Genomic DNA, 25,016 nt, shown 5'->3' on the forward strand with positions numbered 1-25,016 from the left:
CGAGTTCCTGTAGAGAAAAGGTGCTGCAGCACCAATGGAAGAGCAACGCTGCCATCTGCAGACACTCGGAACTGGAGCCTCCTTATTTGGAAAAATCAGCCCACGTAGAGATGTCATGCTGTCCTGCATTTTATCCTTTTGTCTATCTCCTAATGTGTTTGCGGAGCATACTGTGCCATTGGCCAAGGCAGGAAAATTTCAAACCATGCTTTAGGCTCATTTATGACACACATGGGGGAGGCATTATCCTGTCACAGTTCTATGGAGCAGTGACCACAGCACTGCAAAACTGGCAGAACGTACTGGTGAGGATGAGGAAGTTCATCTTTATTAAAGGTATTAAAGTTCAGCTGAAACCTCCTTACAAAAACTGAACAGTACATGGCACAGAAGACTGCATCAGAGAAAATTCTGCACATTGATTAATATACCAGAACTATTCTAAGTCTGCCATTAGTAGGAAATGATCATTGCTACAGAACTGTCTGCCTTGTGACAGGAAAGGACAGGGCTACTGGATTCATGAAAGGACTTTTACACCAAGTATGATTTTTCAGGCACTTATACTATAAACGTGGCAGATGAAGACCCTCTTTCTTTTGTGACCATGTTTTAATCCATGTGCTAAAATACAACTTGAGTAATATAAAAGAATCAAACACAGCATAATTAACTGAGTAACATTCAGACAGTTTATTGGGTAAGAAGAAAGGCCAGGAGGTGCTTTAGGACACATTAACAGATGGGCTACAGATCTGTTCACCTACCAGTGCACACTCATCACACTGCAATACAGCTCATCAAGAGTGACCTGAAAGAAGTTTCTGAAGTTTATATTCAGGGAAAGTAACATGGCACAGGGAAAAGTGGGGTAGAGGAAGAGAGCCAGCATCTTCATCACAAAGCAAACCAATAAATGAACCCCTCTTACTACTCACTGATTATACATGAAGATTATTTTGGCCTAATTACATTGGTTAAGTCACCCTTTGTGTTAGTTTGTATCTAAAATGTTTTCTAGTACTAACAAGCTTTTCAGAAAGCACACAGAGATAAAGCACTTTTTACTTTCAAAGCTCTCTATGACAATTATGTCAGCTCAGCATCCCTGTAAGGTAGGCAAAAATTAGCTGTTTTCTGAGACAGAGAGAAGTTAAATGACTTCCTCAAAACCATAGTGAAGAATGTGTTAGCTATTACACAGAATGTGTTAGCTAATATCCTTAAGAACTTGGAATGACACTGTTTTTCAAAGAGAGGGAATCAGAGGCAACCAGCATCTGTTAGTAAGGAATTACCAAATTTTCATCTCCATTTTACTGTTAAAATACTTTGAATCTCCCCTACCTCAGAAAGTGTTCCACACACATATTTTTGTACTAATGAGCTGTTTCATCTTAGTAACAAAAAGCACTGGTCCTTTCCAGCCCTAACTAGACATCCTACCCAGGAAAGGGTAGTCAAGATACAAGCAAGACTTACATACTCCAGGGCACCAATTATCTGCCCATGATTACAATTACAGTTATCAAAGATACAAGCCAAGTTACTTTAAGGAATTCAGCTGGAGTAGTGTAGTTTTTTGTAAAAGAAGTAGAGAAAAGATAACTAACCATTCTTCGAAACTGAAAGCTATTCAAAGCCAAGCTATCCTAAAATGAAGCACACAGCTGCTACAAAGGGCAGGATTAACCCAATAAACCTGCATATCCCCTATTGCAAGGTTAACAGATTTGTCAGCTCAGCCCTTACTTATCCCTACAAAAGCTTTTGGTTTGCAGAAATGTGAAATGGGTATTGGAGCCAGGCTCTTCTTCAGACTGTCCTTAAAGAAGTAACAGTAGAAATTCTGTTGTATATATCTGCATTGGAAACAGTTTCCAAAACCTGGCAGACAGCTCCCTCCAACCATCTGAGCTGAACTTTTGCATTTTCTCCTTGTGTTTTTAATCCTAACAAGTATTTTGCTGTAGAAAGCAGTTGCTGAAGTCCATCTTTTCTTGTCCTGTGCCTAGTCAGAACAGAGAGATCATTTGCTCACTTTAATAAATAAAGGATGAAACTGTGGCTCATTAAATAAGCCTGCAAAGACTCCTTCCCATTAACTTCAGCTCAGATGTAACTGCTGGGTAACACTGGATAACATGAAGCTGTAAAACCAGTTTCTAAATGGCTGTACCATGAAATCAGGTACCACCAACTCAGCCTTGCTGCTGCCAGTACAACCCACTAATGGGACATTGGGCTCTTTCAGGTTTACACCACAAGGGCAGAACTTACCTGTGACAGATGCAGGGTAACACCAAGTGAGTTTATTGCTACTTTATTGCTTGTGTGTAAAAGCCCTTGGTACAGCGGTTCAATGCACACACTTGTGGAAAAGCAAGGCTGTGACCTGGCACCAGGAGCTCTAGTTCAACACTGTGTCAATTCCCCTGAGCGTTCCACAGCTCCTGCAAACAAGCTTTTTATGAAAACAGGACTAAATAAACACAGAAGAGAATTCAGTTGCCACTAGGTAATATGTTATGGATCAAATCCACCTTTGCACTGGAAGGCACGTGTTTTCCCCATTATGTTTGGCATGTTTTTCACACAGCTCCATAGCAGCTGAAACAATCAGCTCTCCAAAGGGCCACATGAACAGCAAGTGGCCAGGCCTGCAGGAGGAAACAAAGCAATGCTGTAAGATATAGAATGGGGAAAAGAGGTGGGGAACTTCTCTTTGGAGATCACTTAATTGTGATTCAGTGACACAAACTCTGGACTCCATTAGGAAAAATCTTGTTAACAAAATTGGTTTCTTCCTGTTTGAAGTCCTAATTTTTATGCAGAGCCAAATGCAATAATCCAGATCTGTTTTTTCCTAACACTTTATCTTTCTTCTTTGCTGAACTGGGCTTCTTATAATGAGACATTTCACTATAATAGTGTGAATAATACTCTAAATAAACAGAGAAAAACAAATGAAAATAATTGCTTTTTCTAAATCAAGAATTTGTTTTCCACCTACATATCCATTAAACCACAGCTATTGAGAGAAATCTGGCACACAGTCAGCTCCCCTTTAACTCAAAAACTGTCATTTCAGAGAGTAAACTCTAAGCAAATACAAAAATGGAAACCATTTGTTTTTCTACCCATTGAGGGCTTTCCAGTCGCATGGTTTGCATTTACAGCTTCAGCCTTTGTAGCAGAATACAGATTTACTGGTTCTGGCTTAAAGTTTGTGCAGTGGGTTATTCGTGCTCCATTTTAGCACCACAACCCAAAGAGATTTATAACTTTGAAATTTCTAGACTATATGGGACAAGCAGAAGGAATAGTTCATGAATCAGTATCTAGTGCATTTCAGGGAGCTTGGAAAGAAGAGCTTGAAATTTGGCTTGGAAAAGCAAAACAAAAATTAAAACATACAGCAGATGAAGATGAAATACACTTACAAGGGAGTGAATTAATGGCACCTAGGTTGTGATGCTAAACATTTGGCAGTGTTCTCTGATTCCCACATGGGAATCACTGGACTCTTTCACCACTGTAAGAAAAGAAGTGATAAGAGCAATCATTGTGCTTGCGAAGTGAACAGAGAGTGTGATTTGAGGCTCTGTCTTTCACTGAACTGACAGTGAAAAAATCAGGTGGCAGAAGGATGAGGTTCTTTAAACATTTCCTTGACCTTATGTCACCTTGCTCCTCAAAGCAAAGCCACACAGTTCTCCCCTTCTGAAGAACTGACAAATCACTTTTTAAAGTCTGTTGTATAAGCTGTCCAAGAACCGAAATCATAACATTCACTATCAACAGTGCAAGGTGGTCTTTCCATTCTTCCCACTGTCCATAATGGGCCATTTACTCATAACATCCATTGGCATGAACAGTGAATTATGAGGCCTGAGCCTACAGCTCTTTTCACAGTTTGGGCAGAGCACCAGCTGGTGCCAAAGTAATGCCAAACACATAGAAAAGCCCCAGCAGCAGATTGAGTTTGGCTGTCCGCTGAGGAATTTTGCAGAAGCTCCGGCTGCGGAATTGTCTTTCCAGCGAAAACGCCATGGGGATGGTGAGCAGTGGCAGGGCCATGCTGATGGTGTAACGTGTGGCCAGCACACAGAAGATCAGGTAGGGCAGGAAGAGCAGCACGGTGTAGAGGATGTAGGAGAAGGTGGGGCCGATGAGGATGGCCAGGGTGACGATTCCTGCCTGCCGGTCCGACTCCATGTCCCGCGTGTTGTTGCTGTGCAGGATGGCCTCGGTGCTCAGGGCCAGGGGGACAGCGTACAGCAGGGGGGACACTGACAGGTAACCCACCTGCACTGCGTGGGCAAACATCACAGCCAGGGGCCCAAAGGTGATCAGGATCACCACGTCGCCGAGTGCCACGTACTTAAACCCGATCCCTGTGGCAAGACACAAGAATGAAATCGAGCAACATTAAATGATTCAAATGACAGAAGAGAATGGATGAATAAAATCAAGCATCATTAAATGATTCAGATGACGGAAGAGAATGGATGACATAACATCATGATCCCTTTGTCGCCCTGATTTTTCAGCCTTCTGATGTTTACATTCTTGGACTGGAGTTTTCCTCACCAATTGTAACATAAACAAAGAGGGATGTTTATAAATGGAGCATTCCCTTCCAGGGGGAAGAACAAATTGAGGCACTTCTAGGTTGACCACTGGGGTCAGAGAGGTGTTAACCTCATCCCACAATCCCTGATCAAACTCCAAAAACTATGTAAGTTGAGATCCCAAAAATAAATTTCCTTCTTTCCCATTTTCACAACCTGACGGGTAAGTGTAACTTCTTTGTGTCCATCCAGCAACAGCCCTTTCCCATAGGAATACTGCAAAACAACCAAAGCACATGCAGCAGTGGACAAGAAACATGTTATCTCTTTTTTTCCCTTTTTTAAGATAAGGATTTCTCCAGACAAACAATGTAACAAAAACTAAGGGCCAGGTTAAAACCACCTAGGAGTACCTGTCTCTGCAGAAATCTATAGAAAGAAGGTACTTTTCAGAGTGATCATGCATACTAGAACCTGACCCTGAAGAAATACACAAAACGCTCAGAACAAATGCAAAACTGACAAGACACCTTCAGGGAAACCCAGATAACAGAGTCCGACAGGTTGAAACTAAGTAATTTTTTCTTCTCCTAATAATGATGTTTATATCTATCCAACACAGGAAGACACTAAAATATCCTTTTCTTGTTAAGAAGACTCACAAACTGTACAGCATTCACAGTGAAGCTCGATCTAAAGAATAACAACAAAACATTCCATAACAAAGTAACATTCCCACCAAAGGAACGAAAACATGCCATCAGCTACAGTGCTAAAGGATACGAAATAAACTTCACAAAAAGATTCAGCAATAGCTCTGATAAGCATCTAAAGCCATATATGTAAATAATAATGCCTCAACACCACTACCCAACTGAAGATCTCAGTATGACTCTCCCCACAACATTCAATTGCAAAGAACACAAGTTTACGTACCAGCACTTCAGGAAACACCACAAATATTTTATGGCAGTGCACTAGACAGATCACGTGTGTCTTCTAGAAACCTTTTGACAATTCAGCTGATTCTATCACTTCTATATTCACATTCATAACAAACGGGACGCAGCATTTACCTCCGGTATAAAGGAAGGAGCTGGAAAGTCCTCCAAAGTAAATCAGGGCCAGGTGCTCCAGCTTGAGCGTGGAGACAGTGTAGAGCCCAGCAGCGCAGAGACAGCCCACGGTGTAGAGAAACACTCCAAACCGCACTACATCCTGCGGCTCCAAAATCTGGTCCACCAACGTCCTGTCATCGCTCTTCTTGTGATCGATGCCTTTGGAGAAGTCATAGTAGGTATTCACCAAGTTGCCGGCGCCGTGCACAGCCAGGACGGTCACGGCGCTCCCCAGCAGCAGCCCCGGGTCGAGCGTTCCCTCGGCCCGGTACGCCAGCGCGCTGCCCAGCGCCACGGGGGTCAGCGAGGCACTGAAGCTCCAGGGCCGGAGCGCCAGCACGTAGGCCGCGCACTTGTGTCTCCAGCTGCCGGCGGCGGCCCCGTCCACGCCCGCCAGCGCCGAGCCGCCGCCGTTCCTCTCGCTCCCGCGGGGGCTCTCGGCGCTGATGCTGATCTTCTGCACCGGTTCTGCCGGTCCCATGCTCGCCCCGCCGTCTCGCAGCAGCAGCACCTAGAAGGGGAAGGGCCGCACGTTAATGGGGCGGCGGGGGCCGGGGGGCAGCGAGGGGCGCCGCCGCCGTGGCGGCCTGAGGGGGATGCCAGAGCGCCGCCATTACCCGCCCTGCCGCCACCACCGGCCCGCCCGGCCTCGCCGCCCCCGCGGCCTCGCGCGAGGGGTTCCGCACTCGCCGGCACCTCCCGGGGCGCAAATTAAAAGGAAAATTAAGCGGCCCACGGCGTCATGCGCGGCGGCCAGGGGGTCACCCCGCGGCACGCGCCAGCACCACGATTCACGTCATAGCCGCCACGGAGCGCCCGAAGGCCGGCGCGGACAGAGCCGACTTTGGTGCTGTCACGGGCAGCCGGACACATTTCAGCGGTGCACAGCGGGCACGGCGGCAGCGCCCCGCTCGCTTTACGCATGCGCAGTGCGCACACTGTGCCCTCAGCTCGGCTTGTGCCGGGAAGGACCTTAAAGCTCATCGCTTAAAGCTGATCAACACCTTCACTGTCCCAGGGTGCTCCAAGCCTCGTCCAACCTGGCCTCAGACACTTCCAAGGATGAAGCAGCCACAGCTCCCCTGGGCAACCTATGCCAGGACCTCCCCACCCCTGCAGGGAAGAACATTTTCCTAACATCTAAACTAAATTTCCTCTCTTTTACTCTTAACCCATTCCCCCTTGTTCCTGGTGAAGAGTCCCTTTTTGTAGGCCCCTCCAGATACTGGAAGGCTGCTCTGAGATGTCCACACAACCTTCTCCCATAGAGGAGATGCTCTATAGTCCCCATCCCGTCGCTCCACCATGTAACAGCACCGCACAGCTCGGTGTCACTTGCTGAGGGTGCCTCAGTCCAATTGGCTATGTCGCCGACGAAGTTGGTGAACACTATTAGCCCCACCCAGTACCACCCCTGAGCGACACCACTGTCCCTGGTCTCCGTGTGGACAATGAGCCGCTGACCGCAACCCTTTACGTGCGGCTATCCAGCTAATTCTTTATCCACCGAGTGGCCCATCCATCAAATCCATGTCTCCCCAGTTGAGAGACCAGGATGTCATGCAGAACAGTGCCGAACGCTTCGCGCAAGCCCAAGCAGATTACGCCGGTTGTTCCACCCGACCCACCCATGCTGCAGCCCGGCCATAGCCGGCGCCTCCCGGAAAGGCGGAAAGCGGCATCGGGAAGGTGGGGCGATGAGCCAGCCCAGCCATTCTATTGGTCAAATACACTGTCACTCAGTCACGACTGCCTTGATGATTGGTCAGAAGGCGGCTGTGCTCGCTGCTCCTTGGGGAAGAGGCGGAGCTTTGAGCGCTTCTTCCCCCTTCCTCTATTTCTAATGGTCAGCTGTGATGCCGATCACGGCGTTCCTGGGAGCCTATTGGCCAGCAGGGACGGGCCGGCGCCGCAGGCGCGGCGGCGGGGCGGGCGTGGGGCCCGGGGCCCGGAATAGGGGAGCCGGCGGCGTCGGCGGGTGAGTGAGTGACTGAGTGAGTGAGAGAGTGAGAGCGAGAGAGAGCGAAAGCGGCGGTGCATCTCGTCATCATCGGCTCCTCTTCCCTTCACCTCCCGCTTCCTGCCCGGCCCGATCTGCCTGAGCCCCGGCCGCGCAGCGCTGCCGCTGCGGCCCCGCCGGCCGTGCCCGCCTTTCCCCGCCTCAGCCCTCCCTCAGTGTCGGCCTGCGGAGCTCCCCCCGGGCTCCGGCCTGCCGGGTCCCCTCCGCCGGGTCCTGTGAGGGAATCCCCGGAACTGACACCGGGCTGGGGCGATGTCAGCAGCTCCCGGCTGCTCTTGGCTCCGGGGAGCCTCTCCTGGCTCCTGCCAGCAGCCGCCTCACCTGTGGTCCCGCTGGATGTTTGTGACCGCGTGTGGAACATTTGGGGAGAAGCAGTTGAAGTTCTAGTGTCAGTGCTTGCTTCGGTCTTACGTAATCTGAATATCGGGGTAGGGGGGAAGCGTCAAGCATCTGAAATGTTCTCGACGTTAAGAAAGGCTCCTGAGAAAGTTTGTTTATGTGTTATGCTAGGAAACCCCCTGTTGCAGTGACTGGTGTTGCTATAACTGGACTTCCCATATCTAAGTATCTCTTGAAGGATGTAACACTTGCTTTTCCTGAGTCTTCCTTGTGTCAGTGTAACACTGAGATTTCTGTGGAGAAACTTGGATGAAAGTGTTCAGGGAGGAGTCAGAGATGATGGTGATAGAATCCTGGGAATGGTTGTGCTTACTTATTATAGGTTCTTACAAAGCCTGGTTTGAGCCTGCTCTTTTTCAACTGTTGCATGACCCTTGATTTAGGATTGGATCATCACCTGGCCTACTGCAATGTATTTTGGTGTTTGAGGAACTAGAGAGCAAATAGGGTCAAGATATGTGGTGGTACAGTTTTATTATGGAGTGTAATGCCTAAGGAATACAGTCATTGCTTGTAATTTTATGGTCTGCCAACATAGCATCTTCATCTGTATTTTGGGAACAGTCAGGAGGGACAGCCTTAAGAAAGAAACTCAGGGATTTCAATTCAGGCAGTAAAAAAAAAAGTGTCTCTCTGAAGAATTTACAGGACTTGATGCCCCTGAGCCCCAGGCTCCTGCCACCATGTCGGGCACCGTGTCCATCCTCCAGCAATTTGCCAATGGCCTGAAGAGTCGCAGCGAGGAGACGAGGGCCAAAGCTGCCAAGGACCTGCAGCATTATGTCACCATGGAGCTGCGTGAGGTGAGTGCTGCAAACAGGATTGTTTATCCCTGTGCCTCCTGCGAGTGTGGGTATGGGCTGGCTGCCTTGGCAGTGGAGGCTTTGGGAATGTGGAAGCTGGTCTTAGAGGGGAGATGGGGCACAGCAGGGACCTTACCTTTGCCCCCTGGCATGTAGGAGAGGTGAGACACAAATGTGTAATCAAGTACCAGAATAAGTTAACTTGCTGCATCCAGGGCACAAATAAGAGAAACTATTAAGAGCTCATAATGTATGGTTGATTTAATTTCTTTCTGTTTAAGTGGCATCAAAAGCATTGTCTTTGTGGAGGTTTTGGAGCAGGAGGGAGGGAGAGAATGCTGAAAGTTGATTTGAACTTTTTTGCTTTTACAGATGAGTCAGGAAGAATCTACCAGGTTTTACGATCAGCTGAATCATCACATATTTGAGCTGGTCTCTAGTTCTGATGCAAATGAAAGGAAGGGTGGCATTCTGGCTATAGGTGAGTGAAAGTGCATAATGCTTCTGCTGAGTTTTCTCTTCCTAAAACTGTCTTTAGGGACAGATTTTCAAAAGGAGTGAGCTTTTATACTTGGGGCCTGATGTCTGACAGTACACTGGGTGTGTTCTGGTTTCTGGGCTCTGAAAATCTGTGTGAAGTGTCAGCATAGTTTCAGCTACTTAGAGTGGCTGAAAACCTGGTACTTAATGGGCCCTGAGCTCTTCTGGGAGGTGAGCATCAAATATGAATGCTGAACACTTGAAAATTCTGTTCCGAAGCTCAGCTGAGAGCACTCTGTGCTGCCCCTTTATGTGTATCAGGGTAGGCTGACTTTCTCAACTCTCTTCCATCTGGGGAGATTGATTCTTGTTATGTAAACTTACCTGGCTCCATAACAGCAACTTCCATCCCCAAGAGGGGCTCAGTTAGCTTCTGCTTTGGATCTGATCAGCCTCTCCATTAGTGGCTCTGGCTGTGTGTTCTCTGAGAGATTACAGAGCTGTCCACTCTTGGGGAAGTCAGCCTGGGTAAATACTTTGCCTTCCAGGTGAATGGCCTGTATTGTAGCAGTTACTTCTTAAATAACCAAAGAGATGTTGGTTTAGGCTCATAGACATAATCATCCAGTCCCGATGTGTTTGAAGGCAGTGTAAATGCCTTAGAGAAATCCTTATTGATAACATCAGATCTTAAGCTGACAGTATTGCTTTCAAATTGTTTTGTGAATTTAGTGATGTTGAAAGGTGCCAGCTTGACAACCCTGGACACTGATCGTCTCCTTACCTACAGAGCAGGTACAACCCAGGCACTGGCAATGAAAACTTTCTGCCATGCTGGTGCCTGATGAAGTACCTCCACCCTGGCCAGGAGAGACTATCTCTAGGACTGAGGAGGAGAGCATTTCCTTGGTCCATTCAGTCCCTGACTTTTCTTGTGAGGTGGACTAGCTATAGTAGTTGGATGCAGATGGATGTCTTTCTATTAGGAATGGCTCTGTGATCCCAGGGTGAATTATTTTTTTCTCTTTTAAAACTATAAATGGGGAAGATCTATGAGGCTACCAGATGCATTTTCCCACTCTCTTAATAAGTTCAGGCTCAAAAGAGCAGTGGCTCTTTCCTGTTGCTTGATTTTTTTTTTCCTGTGGATTTGCAGTTTAGGAGGACTTAATGGGAATCTCTAAGGAATGTGCAGGGAATACAAGCTCTCATCCAGGGGTTACCTGCTGTCTGCCTCACTGACTGTGGGGGAGAACTGCAGCATGGCTCCCTTTCTCTGCAGCCAGCCTCATCGGTGTTGAAGGAGGCAATGCCACCCGTATCGGCAGGTTTGCCAACTACCTGAGGAACCTCCTGCCCTCCAATGACCCTGTTGTAATGGAGATGGCTTCCAAGGCCATCGGGAGGCTTGCCATGGCTGGGGACACCTTCACAGCTGAGTATGTGGAGTTTGAGGTGAAACGAGCTCTGGAGTGGCTGGGAGCTGACAGGAATGAAGGTCGTAGACATGCAGCTGTAAGTGATGCCTTTTTTGTTGTCATGGGGTGGTTGGGATTACTGAGCAGTGGGGGGAAATATGCACAGAAATCTGCAGAAAAGCTTTGGTCAGAATGGGAATGGCTGCCGGTGCATGTCTGAGAGTCTGTAATACTCTCATGGCAGACAGAGTGCTGCTCTGTTGCTTCTCCATTAGCCCAGTGACTAATGAAGACCAAGACACTGTTAAGCTGGGAATTGTCAGAGTGTGGGGATGGAAACAGCTCACAGACATCGACAGTCTAAACAAGCGGTGCTACACTGTAAAAGTTAGGAGGTTTGTCTCTATGTGCTCATCTTCCAGATTGTTACTGTTTCCCTCCCCACCTCCAGGTTCTCGTCTTGCGTGAGCTGGCAATCAGCGTGCCTACCTTCTTCTTCCAGCAAGTGCAGCCATTCTTTGACAATATATTTGTGGCTGTGTGGGATCCCAAACAGGCCATCCGAGAGGGAGCTGTCTCTGCCTTAAGAGCCTGCCTTATCCTCACCACGCAACGGGAGCCAAAAGAGATGCAGAAGCCCCAGTGGTACAGAGTAAGAAAATAACTTTGTTTTGAAGCAGCCCCTCATAATGCAATGCAGATGTTGAAGTGCCAGTTTTCAGAAGAGCTGGCTAAGCTAAGAACCTGTGTCACCTTTGTCAGAAAAAAAACTGCCTGTCCTTGAAAGGGTTGAAAATACAATGGCTTCCAAAGTGAGTAGTTCCTTTAGCCTGTTACTGTAAAAGTAAGCAAGACTTAACTCCTTCAAGAATACATTGTTCTACCTCATCTTCAGCTGTTGAACTTGGCCTAGTTTTTTAGCCATGCAATTATCTGGTGTCATCTCTTACTAGCAGAGGGTTTTATTAGTGTAGATTAAATGTAAGTGAGAAAGATAAGAATTCTTTTGTCTGAACCTTTACTTTGCTGCCATTGTCACATGAATTCAAGCTTTGTGATATCAAATAAGTTTTGGGCAGTGCAGTCAAATGTTGTGACCTTGGATTTCTTGTAATCATGTAAGTGCTGCAGATAGTGTTGAAGCTGATAATATGCTGTTTGATTAGTGCTGTTGAAAATGCCCTGCAGCAGAGTCCACAACTTTTGGGTGAATCGGAATTTTGTTGTGTTATACTTCTGTTGTTACTCAGTTGAGGTTTATGGCTATTCTTGGAAAATTCAGAACATCGGTAACTCTTCATTCCCACAGGCTTTGTTTCTGCATTGTCACTGAGATTTTTTTCTTTTTTCCCAAGCATACATACGAAGAGGCTGAGAAGGGCTTTGATGAGACTTTGGCCAAAGAGAAAGGAATGAATCGTGATGACCGAATCCATGGTGCCTTACTGATCCTCAATGAGCTAGTGAGAATCAGCAGTATGGAGGGAGAGGTGAGCAAAGGAGCAAGGTGGGGATTATGGGGATTGATTGAGAGTGTACAGCAGCTCTGCAGTCTGTGGAAATATCCTGTAGTGTTGCAATGGGGTTGTTGGGTGAAAAACTCATCTGAGCATAGGCTCAAGAACTAAAGTCTGTCAGAGGAATAAAAGGAACAATTTTGGGCTGAGAAGGTAATAAGCTCCAAGGGAAAGGCTATTAACTGAATTAAATACAATGAAAAAGATTTTTTTCTATGGAGTGAGGACTCTCTTGCGTGTTAGATACCCAGATATTTTTGCTGGATTTTACTCAGTTGATGTTTTACAGCCATTTGGATATTGATTATACAGGATGCTATTCAGGAGATTTGGGTAACACTGTACTGGCAGTATCTTACTCAATTACTTTTTTATTTTTTTAATGCTTCTCTACTTTGTCCAGCGCCTTAGAGAGGAGATGGAAGAGATCACTCAGCAGCAGCTTGTGCATGACAAGTACTGCAAAGACCTGATGGGCTTCAGTACCAAGCCTCGCCACATCACTCCCTTCACAAGCTTTCAGTCTCTTCAGCCATCTCAGTCAAATGCTTTGGCCGGTCTCCTGGGGTACAGTGCTCACCAAGGAATTATGGGTTTTGCAACCTCCCCTGTCCCAGCAAAATCTACTTTGGTAGAAAGTCGATGCTGCAGGGATCTAATGGAAGAGAAATTTGATCAGGTATGTGTTTGTTCCTCAGCTTGTCTCCCAACGTTCTCAACATCTGTTCTTGCAGAGGAATTGTCCTTTTGTTTTTACTTAGCTGGTAATACTGCCTAGTATTGAACTGAGCCTTCAAAACTCAACATTTACATATATCTTGAATTTGTCATTATTGGTTTTGGGGCAAGTGTTTTACTTCTTTTTGGAAGCAGTCTTGATTATCCTTTTCTTTGATGGACTGTGAAGCCAAATGTCAGTAGAATACTTAAAAGCACACAGGTAATAAATATTAGTGCGTTAATTGGCATCCTTTAAAGCCTAATCTACTTCCTTCCAGGTCTGCCAGTGGGTTCTCAAGTGCAGAACCAGCAAAAATTCTTTGATCCAGATGACGGTTCTCAATCTGCTTCCGCGGTTGGCAGCTTTCCGTCCTTCAGCGTTCACAGGTGACAAAGACAGATGGTTGGATGTTGGAAATGTTGCTGAGTTTAGGCTGGAAGTTATCCAGCTCTCTTTGGTCCAGATGAACTTGTGCAAGCAGTGCAGCACACCAAATGTGGTGCTTGTTTGATGAGCACATTCCTTTGTGGGAGGACAGTCTTTTTTTTTACTGAGTGTGACTTGATAACTGATGCCAAAATGCTGCTCTGTTGAAGAAAATAGATTGAAACCTATTGTCAGAACTTGGTGATCAATACCATAAGACATAAACCCCTCTCTTTTTTTTTCTCCTCAGTATGTCAGACTTAGAGGAGAATTCTCTCTTGCTCTGACTCAGTATATCCCAAATATTATTAGAGTTCTCTTCCTTTTTCTCTGTTGCATGTGCTAGGAAATACCTGCCAGCTTTAAAGCAGTTTAGTTGATTCATCAAGCAAGTTTAGGAGAATATCAGAGTTGGAGACAAGTCATCAGGCTGCTCTGTGGGTTATAACAATTTTTGTGTTAATTATTCCAAATTTCCAATCAATCATGAAACCAAGATGCTTGGATCCTATATGTATACAAAACCTGTTGCAGTGGGGGTGTTTTATAGCTCTTTCATTCTAGTGATTTTTCTTTTTAAAAACAAAGCCTTCTATAGTTTGAAATTTTTATTATATGGTGACTTGTTTGCTGCTGATTGTGTCATCAAATTTAATATGACTGTGTCTGTTTCCTTGTAAAGGTTTAGTTGGAAATGTTATGCAACTGTATAGACCTAAATGAATTCTAATATCTGTATTATTTTCTCTTGTGGGCAGCTGATCAGTATCTTCCAGACACCATGAATCATGTTCTCAGTTGTGTGAAGAAGGAGAAGGAGCGAACAGCAGCCTTCCAGGCCTTGGGTTTGCTTTCTGTGGCTGTGAGGTCTGAGTTTCAAGCTTACTTACCAAAAGTCCTTGAAATCATAAAAGCAGCTCTTCCCCCAAAGGACTTTGCCCACAAGTAAGTATGTGAAAGTTAGAGGAAGAAATGGAAACACTTGCTCCTTATATAACTTTGGAATGTGGGATCAAATTCTTTTATTACAATCAGAAGTGTTTCTGTTAGACTGATAACACAGAAATGGGATGAGGAAAGATGTTTGAAAAATAGCAGCTCCTCATAATTATTTGGTCCCTTTCCAGGAGACAGAAGTCTGTGCAGGTTGATGCCACAGTCTTCACCTGCATTAGTATGCTGGCACGAGCCATGGGACCCAGTATCCAACAGGACATCAAAGAGCTTTTGGAACCTATGCTGGCTGTGGGCCTGAGGTAAGCATAAATCTGTTTTGCTGTTAGCTGCAGGATGACATTGGCAACCATACAGACTGAGATCTTTAAAGTTTTCAGATTGAGAAGGAAGATTATTGCTTTTAAGTTGAAGTAAGTGATCTTTCAGAAGATCACTATAGCTGTTTCAGAAGAATAGTATGTTTTAACTGTTAATGGGTCTGTTGAATTATTTAAGAGCGTTCATACCTCAGTAACAAAATCTTGTTGTAGAACAACTCGTCCAAAAGCACTCTCCTTTATTTTCCACCATTCAAACACATTTGGCAGCAACCTGCAAAATTTTCAAAAGCAACTGACAGCCAGCAGACTTGTCATATCAAACTGGCAGAGAAGGAGAGCTGAAGTGCTGAGTGTTTGCTCCTGGCTTCTTTCACCTTTGTAGCTGACAGTTCTAATTGGAGGAATTAATTATAGAATTAAATATGGAATGTGTGGAGAAAATTTTCAGGTAGCACAAAGATGTTTAAATTATAGTGTCACCTGGAAGTTAATTTAGTTGCTTTTTTGTTTAAAAAGCTTAAGTGCAAGAAGTCATTTAGATTTGCAACAGTATTATAGCAACACTGGCTAATGTAGTGATGTGTGCAGCAGTCCTGGAACTTTTCTCACCAAGTTTATACAGAAAGGTCATCTCGTGCCTCAGTTCACACAAGGACCCTGTGCTCTGCTTGCAGGTGTTGCTCTCATGTGCAAATGCCCACAATTACATTCTGATTGGCAAAGGCATAAATAAACAAAAAGGTGAAATATGCACGTCATTGTTTCTTTCCTAATGACTTTTTCTTGCTTCTTACCCTCAGCCCTGCTCTAACAGCTGTGCTGTACGACCTGAGCCGTCAGATCCCACAGCTGAAGAAGGATATCCAGGATGGGCTGCTGAAAATGCTCTCTCTTGTTCTGATGCACAAGCCTCTGCGACATCCAGGCATGCCAAAGGGCCTTGCCCACCAGCTGGCCTCCCCCAGTCTCACCAACATCCCAGAGGCCAGTGATGTGGGGAGCATCACCCTTGCCCTTCGTACACTTGGTAGCTTTGAGTTTGAAGGTAAGATTGGATAAGGAAACAGGGTGCAAAGCATGTGGGCCTGATATTTCTGGGTCTGAGAGATTTTAGCCTGCTTGCAGCTGCTAACTTTTTCCCAAGGAAAAATTTCTCAAAAAAGCTTCTTCTCTAAACAGTCTTGGCAAACGACTATCTTTTCTCAAAACAATCCGTCTCCAAGTGGTGTTTTGCTGTTTCTCTGGTTTAACCAATGGGATTAGAGAGGTGTCATTCCTATTCACCAATCATGTTAAGTCTGTATTGGATCACCTTATTAAAGGTAGTAAGAATTAGACAATAAAGCCTTTTTTCTATGCTCTTTGCCTTCTGAAGCATTTGGAGTATCTCATCTTTCTTTAGTGTCCTACAACGACATGAGGGTATATGGGATGTAAACAACTGGTGCATTGGAGTAGAGTACAAGTAGCAGGAAAATTCTGGCAGCATGTTCTTTAAACTCCTGTTCCCTGGTGAAACTGGTACTTGAGGTGTAAACCTGTGTCTGACCACCCATCTTCCTCTTTTCAGGCCACTCCCTGACCCAGTTTGTCCGGCACTGTGCCGATCACTTCCTGAACAGCGAACACAAGGAGATCCGCATGGAAGCCGCCCGCACGTGCTCTCGCCTGCTCACACCTTCCATCCACTTGATCAGTGGCCATGCCCACGTGGTCAGTCAGACAGCAGTGCAGGTCGTGGCTGATGTCCTCAGCAAGCTGCTTGTTGTTGGAATAACTGACCCAGGTTAGTGTGGGGTTCAGAGAAAAGGGTTCTCCTACCCCCTGTTAATTTTATCGTGTAAGCGAGTGATGATATTAAGAATAGAAATAGAATTTGTAACAGAATTTGAACATATTTGCCACTAAAATTAAGCTGTCACTTGGTAAGTTAGAAAAAAAAGTCTCTCGATTTCTTTTTCCACATCTTGATTTTTGAGGTATTAATAGAGCACTAGTGAAAAATGCTCCAGCTGTGTCCTTGGTAATCCTTTGAACTAAGCAGAACACTGAGACCCCTTTTGCTGCTGTTCTGAGTCACGGCCTTAAATTTTGTAGTTTGGGAAGGAATTGGTCCTTCTTGTTGAAACTTCATACTTTATTTTTTTTTATTCTTTCTAGTTGAACCCCTCTCAGGTTGCCACGTAGCATTCAAAAGTGACACTTGCAGGTGCAAGAGCTTGGCACTGTACTGACTTGGTTATTTGGGCTTGCTGAGTGGCACGGAGGTTTCTGGGCTGACCTGTCCTGTTTTTTGTGTATGAAACACTGATATACTGTCTTGCTCTGGGGAAGCTCCTGTAAAGAATTTTTGAGGCTGTTTTGTGAACAAAGGCAAAAAAAGAACAGGAATTTAGTGCATTTAAAGAGAAATAAATGTATTCTTGCAGACCCTGATATCCGTTTCTGCGTGTTGGCTTCTCTGGATGAGCGATTTGATGCTCACCTTGCCCAGGCTGAAAACTTGCAAGCTCTTTTTGTGGCCCTGAATGATCAAGTGTTTGAAATCCGAGAGCTGGCCATCTGCACTGTGGGGCGCCTGAGCAGCATGAACCCTGCCTTTGTCATGCCTTTCCTTCGAAAGATGTTAATCCAGGTAAGGAGGAGGGATGCCTGCAGGGAAAACAGAATATTTGGTATTCAGACTAAGCTGGTGGTAAAGAACTGGGCTATCCAGCTGTAAAATGCATGGAGAGTGGGGGAATCAATCTCCTTTGGAAAATAGTTATTGCCCAGCTTAGTGGGTTTCAGCAGATCTTTCTCATGATGGATGTTTGGACTGAAGCTCTGTGGATGTATTAGAAGGGAAAGGAAGGATAGCAGTTGTTATTTCACTCCTTTTCATCATGCCACAGTGCTTTCCATCTTGTTGAGGAAGAATGTTCTGTGGTGCTTTTAGGTGAATGCATGGTACTTCTTTGTAAACATGGATTTTGGAGCCATCCCTTTTATGCTAATTAATTTTAGCTCAATTTAGGATAAATGATAGTGGAGTGAAATGTAGAACAGCCTTTTGGAGTTGTGACAGAAGAAAATGCAAAGAATTTTTACCTACCTTTATTTTCCTGGTTTGCTTGCTTCCATTGTCTCTCGTGCAGATTCTAACAGAGCTGGAACACAGTGGTGTTGGCAGAATTAAAGAGCAAAGTGCCAGGATGTTGGGTCACCTGGTTTCTAATGCCCCACGCCTCATCCGTCCCTATATGGAGCCTATCCTTAAGGTAGAGTCTCTACATTTCCTGGTGACTTTGGAATGAGGTGGCACAGCAAGTGGTTACATGACCCTCAGGAGCTGCAGTTCTTTTGCTTTATCATAGCAGGAAAAAGCCCCAAATTGGTGTAAATGTTACTCACAGGAATGCACATGGGTGACAGTTTAGCCCAATTCAATTCTAGATTTGTATAATGTTTGTGACACCCAATTTTTTTTACTGTTGAAATTCTTACTATGGTTGTGGGGTCAATTTCAGGTGTAAACAAAAGGAAAGAGAATTTTGAGTACTCTTTAAACACATTCTAATTTGTCACCCACCAGGCCCTGATTGTGAAACTGAAAGATCCTGATCCAGATCCCAATCCAGGTGTGATTAACAATGTCCTGGCTACCATAGGGGAACTTGCACAGGTAGGCATATACTGCAGATACCTCTTTGCCATGCTTGTTAAGGTTTTGGGAATGCTAGATGAAGGCTGAATTTTTGTCTTTCAATAGGTCAGTGGGCTGGAGATGAGGAAGTGGGTGGATGAGCTCTTCATTATAATTATGGACATGCTACAGGACTCCTCCCTGCTGGCTAAAAGACAAGTAAGTGTTCACAACTATACTGTACTGGACAGCTGCTGTGACCAGAGCTGTAACAAAATACCCACACGTGCCATCATAGCTGCTAAAATGAACCTTTAAACCACTCAAGTGGTTCAAAGTCTCCTTTAAACCACTCAAGTCTCTCTAGTGGAGTTACACTCACTGTACACAGGTGAGGGATTACAGTGCCTGTTGTGACATATAGTTCAGAGCTGTTAGAGGAAAAACAAGAAGGAAAAAAAAGCTGTTTTTATTGGAAGGCTTGGACTCACTGAATTGAACGTTTGTTTGAATTATACTTCTGAGTGAAAGCAATTGTGACAGCCTAAGATATTGTTGATTATTACTTTTTTACTATTGCTTATAGAAAAATGTACTTTATAGAGGCTTTCCAACCATGGACTGTGGTTTTCTGTATGACCCTAAAATGCTCAAAGAAACTTTACAGAAGCTGAGTGACTGATGTATCAGAAGGCATAATAAATTCCTTGGTCCAAACTAATCTTCTCTGGGCTTTATCTCTGTAGGTGGCTCTTTGGACACTGGGGCAGCTTGTGGCTAGCACTGGTTATGTGGTAGAACCATACAGGAAATACCCAACTTTGCTGGAGGTGCTTCTGAACTTCCTGAAGACTGAGCAAAACCAGGGCACCCGCAGAGAGGTATGAACATGGAACTGTCACACAGCCACTTAGAAAAGCTTTTTGGGAAGAGAGAGCTGCCAAATAAATGTGGCTTCATAGATTTGAGGCAGGGAGGGAGAGATCATTGTTGTGGCTGAGCAAAATACAATAAGCAGAATTAAGAGAGTGCATGTGTGAAGTCAGTGAAATGGCTTCCAGAAGCTGGATGGAAAGCACTGTTTTTTCCAGGCATTCACTTCAGTTCAAGATCTTCCCTCTTAAATCATCAGGATCTTTTCAAATATGGGGGGGGGGGTTGAGTGTTGTCTTTGGCCTTAGTGATGAAGTTCTGGTGAACTTTCTTTGTGTCATTTCAGGCTATTCGTGTGTTAGGGCTGCTGGGTGCTTTGGACCCTTACAAACACAAAGTGAACATTGGCATGATCGATCAATCACGAGATGCTTCAGCTGTGAGCCTCTCGGAGTCCAAATCCAGCCAGGATTCTTGTAAGCATCTCAGTTTCTTTCAGACAGACAGCTTTATGATCTACAAACAGATCTCGACTGTTTTGTTACCAGTTTGTCTCCTCTTAAAGAATTGTTAGTGTACATGTTTTCAACTTACGCTTAGATGTTCCTGAGCCCATATTCAAGACCATTTAATACCTACTCATGACACTGCCTTCTTTATCCTAGCTGACTACAGCACCAGTGAGATGTTGGTGAACATGGGCAACCTCCCTCTGGATGAGTTCTATCCAGCTGTCTCTATGGTGGCACTGATGAGAATTTTCCGAGACCAATCCTTGTCCCAGCACCACACTATGGTAGTTCAGGCCATCACCTTTATTTTCAAATCCCTTGGACTGAAGTGTGTGCAGTTCCTGCCCCAGGTCATGCCAACGTTCCTCAATGTAATACGGGTGTGTGATGGTGCCATCCGAGAGGTGAGTGTGCTTGGGACCACTCCTCCTGCCTGTTCCACTGTATGAAATTAAGAACCCATTTCCTTGAAGAGACTGTGACTGGCTTTGGGCATTGCTGTGCTATGTGTTGATGCTAAGCATGCTGCAGAAGTGAGGTTCAGCTTTGCTTTTTCCCTTCTGTGAGCATTTACTGGAATGTCCAGTGCAAAGGAGTTTTTTGCTTTTTATTGAAACAGCTGCTTCTGAGCATGATCCTTGGAAGGCCAGTATTTGATTCTGTGTTTTCATCAGGCTTTTCTTGTTTAGGAAAACACCTGTGCAGCTTCCAGACCTTTCAGTGATCTCTGTGTTAATACTCTGTGGCAAATGGTATTATTAAATAATATAAGGGTAAATTATTCAGATTTCTGGTGCAGTCATGTATTTTGGCTCATCTCTGAAAAGGAAAACTCAATTTGATACAGTCTGGTAACATTTACAGCAGCATGGGTGGTGATTCCACAGCAGTGCTTTCTCTTCCTTCCCGCTTAAGTTGCAGTTATAGAAGGAAATGAGAATTGTGTGAAGATGATGATGGGCTTAAGGTGCACCTAACCAGAGATGGCTGCTGTTTGTCAAGGCCTTTCTTCAGGCAGCCAAACGCTCTGGGGTGTGAAGGGCAGTTTGTACTTGCTGCTGCTGCTGCTGTGTTTTATAGGTGGGACAGGTGTTCCCTTAGCAGAATCCCAACTCTGCTATAGAACTGCTGTTTTCTCCCAGCCTGAACTACTACTGAGGTTATAAGGAAAACATCTCACATCTGGGTTGGCTGAGGTTCTAGACCTGACTGATCTAACTTGCTTGAAAGCTATGCAGTTGTGCACACTCTGTTTAAAAATTTTCAGGTAAAAGAAGATGGTGAAAGTGTACTGGGGAGAAGAGCTGAGGTGGGTATGCGTGACATAAAGCCTAAAAGAGGAAGGTCCTTGTCCTGTATGTAAGCATTCTCTCACTACACCAAAAAATAGGCACAGTACAGGAGGAGCTCAGAGTTCATTTTTGGTAAATGTATGTGTACTGTTCTCACTAAAGAAGCTGAGATTATTTCGTATTTAGTTCTCATGAAAGTTTTATCTTTTTATGAGCTCCATGTTGTATTTTGTCACTGTAGTCTTCAAAAACTGCATGAAGAAATGAAATTTAAAAGATGATAACTTACATTTTCCTATTTTTTGTAGAGAAAACAGACTATCTACATCAAAGCAATTTAGCCCATGTGATTTCATACTAATTTAACATTCATTGTCACAATTGAATGTTTAAGATTGTATTGTGGTGAAAGGAATTGCAACACTGTCATAGTGTATCCAAATAAAATTGTCAAAGTCAAAATTCTTCTTGGTGGTGAACAATGGATGGTGCAATCAACCATCTTTTAAAAAATATGGTGTTTCTGGCAAGGACCTAACTGCATTCCCCAGTAACTTTTCACCAATATATCTTGGTGGGGATGGGAAAGAGTACAGGAGTATCTTAAAATGTGTGTCAGTTTGGTTTTCAGGCAGGGGGAAAAGACTAGGGGCTAAATTTTTGGAAGCATCCTTCAAACCTAAATTACAATGCTCTATAATTGAGGTGTCTGTGCTTGCAAGTCTGTTATGACATTAAAGATCTGCTGACACTTCGTGAACCCCTGTTTGTGTGCTTGAGTGTCTGAGGCTTTGAGCTCAACATTTTTTGTTGTGCAAGCTGGGGGAAAACTCAGCCAATAAACCCAAAATCACTTTTCTTCCTCACTCCCCTCTAAAAAATAACAACACTAAAAATTAACCAAAACTCCACAAAACTCAAACTGCTGAGCTGAAGCTGCCAAGAATTTAGCCCCAGATTTTGAGCACATAGGAGCTATGCATGCCGTTTGTTTGGTAAGTGAGCTTGCAATTGCCTGTGAAACTCTTCACCCAGTGGCTTTGATATTTGGATAAGCTACACTGATTGTTACACATTTCTTCCTTCCAGTTCCTGTTCCAGCAGCTTGGAATGTTGGTGTCCTTTGTGAGGAGTCATATTCGGCCCTATATGGATGAAATTGTCACCCTGATGAGAGTGAGTGCAATCTTTAAGCCAGTACTTCATCACAGAAAGATGGACAGTGCATATATTTGAAGTAACAATTGTATTTTGAAATTGTTTATTTGAACTCACAATATACATTATTGGTAGTAACTGAAGTAAGTGTAGCTTCAGGTTTTGATAGTGACTGAGTTCTTTTCAGTGCTTGGATTTTGTGCACTTACTACTTTCAGAAACACAGTTTTAGCAAGAGATATCTGGAGTTCATAAGTAGGTGTCATTTCACATCATTTTCACTAAATGGTTGCAAACTTGTAGAAGGGTTAGGAAAAAATCTGTTTTCCAGAGGTTGTTTTCAACAACTATAAATGTCCTGGAGGTGCAGAGTGTTTTAAAAAGAGAAGTAGAGTCCCCTACAATCTTGAATATATTTACAGGCTGTCTCCTGCAGTTTGCTTTTCTTGTAATTAGTACAGCTCAACTGAAGTACTGCTGTATTTTTTTCTCATTTTTTTCTTTCTTCTGTAGGACTTCTGGGTTATGAACAACTCTATACAGAGCACAATCATCCTGCTTATTGAGCAGATTGTGGTAGCTCTAGGAGGGGAATTCAAACTTTACCTGCCTCAGCTCATTCCTCACATGTTACGGGTCTTCATGCATGACAACAGTCAGGGTCGCATTGTTTCTGTGAAGGTGAGTGTGGGGCTGCCGCAACTGCTGTGCTTTGGGCACTGCTAAGGCAGGTGTCATGTTCTGCAGGGCTCCTTTGCTTGTGTGTCACACAACCAAATAGGACAGGTGCAGTTCAGCAGTGGCTTGGTGTGAAATGATGCAGGCAGTTGTTTAAAGTGCAGGGTTGAAGAAACTCCCTGTATACTGACTTGTTTAAAATGGATCTCATCTGTGACTTTGAGTCACACTGGGTCTTTTTGGTGAAGCGTGTGGTTCTCCCCCTCTATTCTACTCTTGTGAGACCCCCACTTGGAGCATTATGTACAGTTCTGGTGTCCTCAATGCAAGAAGGACATGAAACTGTTGGAGCAGGTCCAGAGGAGATCACAAAGCTGGTAAGAGAACTGGAGCACCTCCCCTATGAAGACAGGCTGAGAAAGTTGGGGCTCTTCAGCCTGGAGAAGAAAAGGTTGTATGGAGACCCACTAAATGAAAGAAGCTACAGGGCAGCCAGAGAGAGACTCTTTGTCAGGAACTGATGTGACAGGAAAAGGAGTAACAGGTACAAATTGAAAGAGCGGAAATTTAGGTTAGATATCAGAAGAAATTCTTTACTGTGAGGGTGGTGAGCCACTGGAACAGGTTGTATGTAGAAGCTGTGGATGCCCCAACCTTGGCAGGGTTCAGAGTCAGGCTAGATATGGCCTTGAGCAACCTGGTCTAGTGGAAGGTGTCGCAGCCCATGGCAGGGGGGGTTTTGACTAGATGATCTCTAAGATTTGTTCAAACCCCTTGACGTTCTACTCTTCTATGATTTTTCTCTCCAGCTCCTTAATGCAATCCAGCTCTTTGGAGCTAACCTGGATGACTACCTGCATTTGTTACTACCTCCCATTGTGAAGCTGTTTGATGCCCCAGATGTCCCTGTGGTGGCTCGCAAGTAAGTGCTGATGGCTTTTCAGTCTCTCCCTTTGCAGTTTTACTTGTGATATCCAAGTTCTGCAGTGGCTGAACGTTTACAATAAAATACCACTTAGTCCCTTCCTCAGCTTTTCTGTGTAAAATCATTGTGGAAGGTTATTTTTGTTTGGACATCACAGCAGTGTTACTAGCTTTTTGAGTTTGTTGATGGGTTTTGTTTGGGGGTTTTTTGTTAGTTTGTTTGTTTTGGTTTTTGTTGTTGTTGTTTCTTTGGGGCTTTTAAAAATTTCTGATTCTCACCTGCCAGTATCCTAGTCACTTGTGAACTGTCCTGCATGTACTAGCTGCTTTAACAGAGTTCTGTGGCCTGTTTTTCCTATTGTTATTAATCCTATGAGGACTGAGCACTAAAGTATTTTTCAGTCTCATTTCTTCTTTTTTAACACTCTGAGAGATAAGTTCTTCCCTCTTTTTGCTCTGACTGTAGAGCTGCTCTAGAAACAGTGGACCGCTTGACAGAGTCCCTGGATTTCACGGATTATGCATCACGGATTATTCATCCCATCGTACGAACACTAGATCAGAGCCCTGAGCTACGAACAACTGCCATGGACACCCTCTCCTCTCTGGTGTTCCAGCTGGGAAAAAAGGTAATACTGTTCTTTGGCTTGAAAGCTCACAGAAGATGTGACTGTCCCAAAGATCAAGGCTGTAAAGTTGAAATTTTGTGATGTACTCGTGGATTTCCAAGAGAACTGATTTTTCTTCTCTTAGTTGTTTCTGGAATTGGGAGTTACTGAGGCCAAACTGTCAGAATTGGTTTCTCATCAATGAAACAATGTGATGGAATTTTACTGCTCTTGGTACCACTGAGTAACAAGTTTATGATGCATTCCCTTTTACAGTACCAAATTTTTATCCCAATGGTGAACAAAGTCCTGGTGCGACACAGAATTAACCATCAACGCTATGATGTTCTCATCTGCAGGATTGTAAAGGTAAGCTGACAAGTACACAGTTGTTTGTACTTTTGGGATGTTGTTGTGTTGAAACTGATGTAGCTGGAACCTTCACTTGGATTTACTGATAAAATGAGGAGTGGTTGTTGCTCTGTTTCTGTGTTAAGTTCAGCTTTCGAAGGTGGCTTTGAGGTTGCATTTTTTGTCTACTGGTATTAAATATTTCCTATAGAACAATCATGACAAGTTCTAGGGAAGAACTT

The 25,016-nt window shown here is 44.4% G+C and overlaps 2 protein-coding genes across 2 annotated transcripts in view; one reads left to right on the top strand and one right to left on the bottom strand.

Annotated features, from left to right (window-relative positions):
• Positions 1-669: 669 nt before the first annotated feature.
• Positions 670-6,440, bottom strand: UBIAD1 (UbiA prenyltransferase domain containing 1). Its single transcript, XM_066203068.1, has 3 exons — positions 6,310-6,440; positions 5,651-6,203; positions 670-4,397 (listed from the first exon to the last, which is right to left on the bottom strand). Exons 2-3 carry the CDS (start codon positions 6,171-6,173, stop codon positions 3,910-3,912), a joined length of 1,011 nt encoding a protein of 336 aa, XP_066059165.1. The 5' UTR covers positions 6,174-6,203; positions 6,310-6,440; the 3' UTR covers positions 670-3,909.
• A 1,179-nt stretch (positions 6,441-7,619) lies between these two features.
• Positions 7,620-25,016, top strand: part of MTOR (mechanistic target of rapamycin kinase) — a 62,052-nt gene continuing 44,655 nt past the window's right edge. The window contains exons 1-25 of the mRNA XM_066202937.1: positions 7,620-7,670; positions 8,751-8,914; positions 9,287-9,395; positions 10,677-10,909; positions 11,264-11,464; positions 12,168-12,302; positions 12,733-13,008; positions 13,328-13,436; positions 14,235-14,421; positions 14,604-14,732; positions 15,554-15,798; positions 16,324-16,539; positions 17,183-17,388; positions 17,891-18,013; positions 18,328-18,417; positions 18,505-18,597; positions 19,125-19,259; positions 19,598-19,727; positions 19,917-20,167; positions 21,031-21,072; positions 22,145-22,231; positions 22,727-22,894; positions 23,701-23,813; positions 24,282-24,444; positions 24,700-24,792. Coding sequence (XP_066059034.1) covers positions 8,795-8,914; positions 9,287-9,395; positions 10,677-10,909; positions 11,264-11,464; positions 12,168-12,302; positions 12,733-13,008; positions 13,328-13,436; positions 14,235-14,421; positions 14,604-14,732; positions 15,554-15,798; positions 16,324-16,539; positions 17,183-17,388; positions 17,891-18,013; positions 18,328-18,417; positions 18,505-18,597; positions 19,125-19,259; positions 19,598-19,727; positions 19,917-20,167; positions 21,031-21,072; positions 22,145-22,231; positions 22,727-22,894; positions 23,701-23,813; positions 24,282-24,444; positions 24,700-24,792 — 3,654 coding nt within the window. The 5' untranslated portion in view covers positions 7,620-7,670; positions 8,751-8,794. The remainder of the gene's footprint in view (positions 7,671-8,750; positions 8,915-9,286; positions 9,396-10,676; positions 10,910-11,263; positions 11,465-12,167; positions 12,303-12,732; positions 13,009-13,327; positions 13,437-14,234; positions 14,422-14,603; positions 14,733-15,553; positions 15,799-16,323; positions 16,540-17,182; positions 17,389-17,890; positions 18,014-18,327; positions 18,418-18,504; positions 18,598-19,124; positions 19,260-19,597; positions 19,728-19,916; positions 20,168-21,030; positions 21,073-22,144; positions 22,232-22,726; positions 22,895-23,700; positions 23,814-24,281; positions 24,445-24,699; positions 24,793-25,016) is intronic.

This window comes from Chamaea fasciata, unplaced genomic scaffold (genome assembly GCF_029207755.1).
Source record: "Chamaea fasciata isolate MVZ Bird 193981 ecotype frontalis unplaced genomic scaffold, bChaFas1.0.hap1 SCAF_23, whole genome shotgun sequence".
Lineage (NCBI taxonomy): Eukaryota > Metazoa > Chordata > Aves > Passeriformes > Sylviidae > Chamaea > Chamaea fasciata.

Bases quoted from the DNA above. Each gene is read 5' to 3' on its own strand.
- UBIAD1 (XM_066203068.1), bottom strand. From the start codon at position 6,173: ATGGGACCGGCAGAACCGGTGCAGAAGATCAGCATCAGCGCCGAGAGC. The intron at 4,398-5,650 runs GTAAATGCTGCG...GTCTTGCCACAG, and splicing joins CTCCTTCCTTTATACCGGAG to GGATCGGGTTTAAGTACGTG.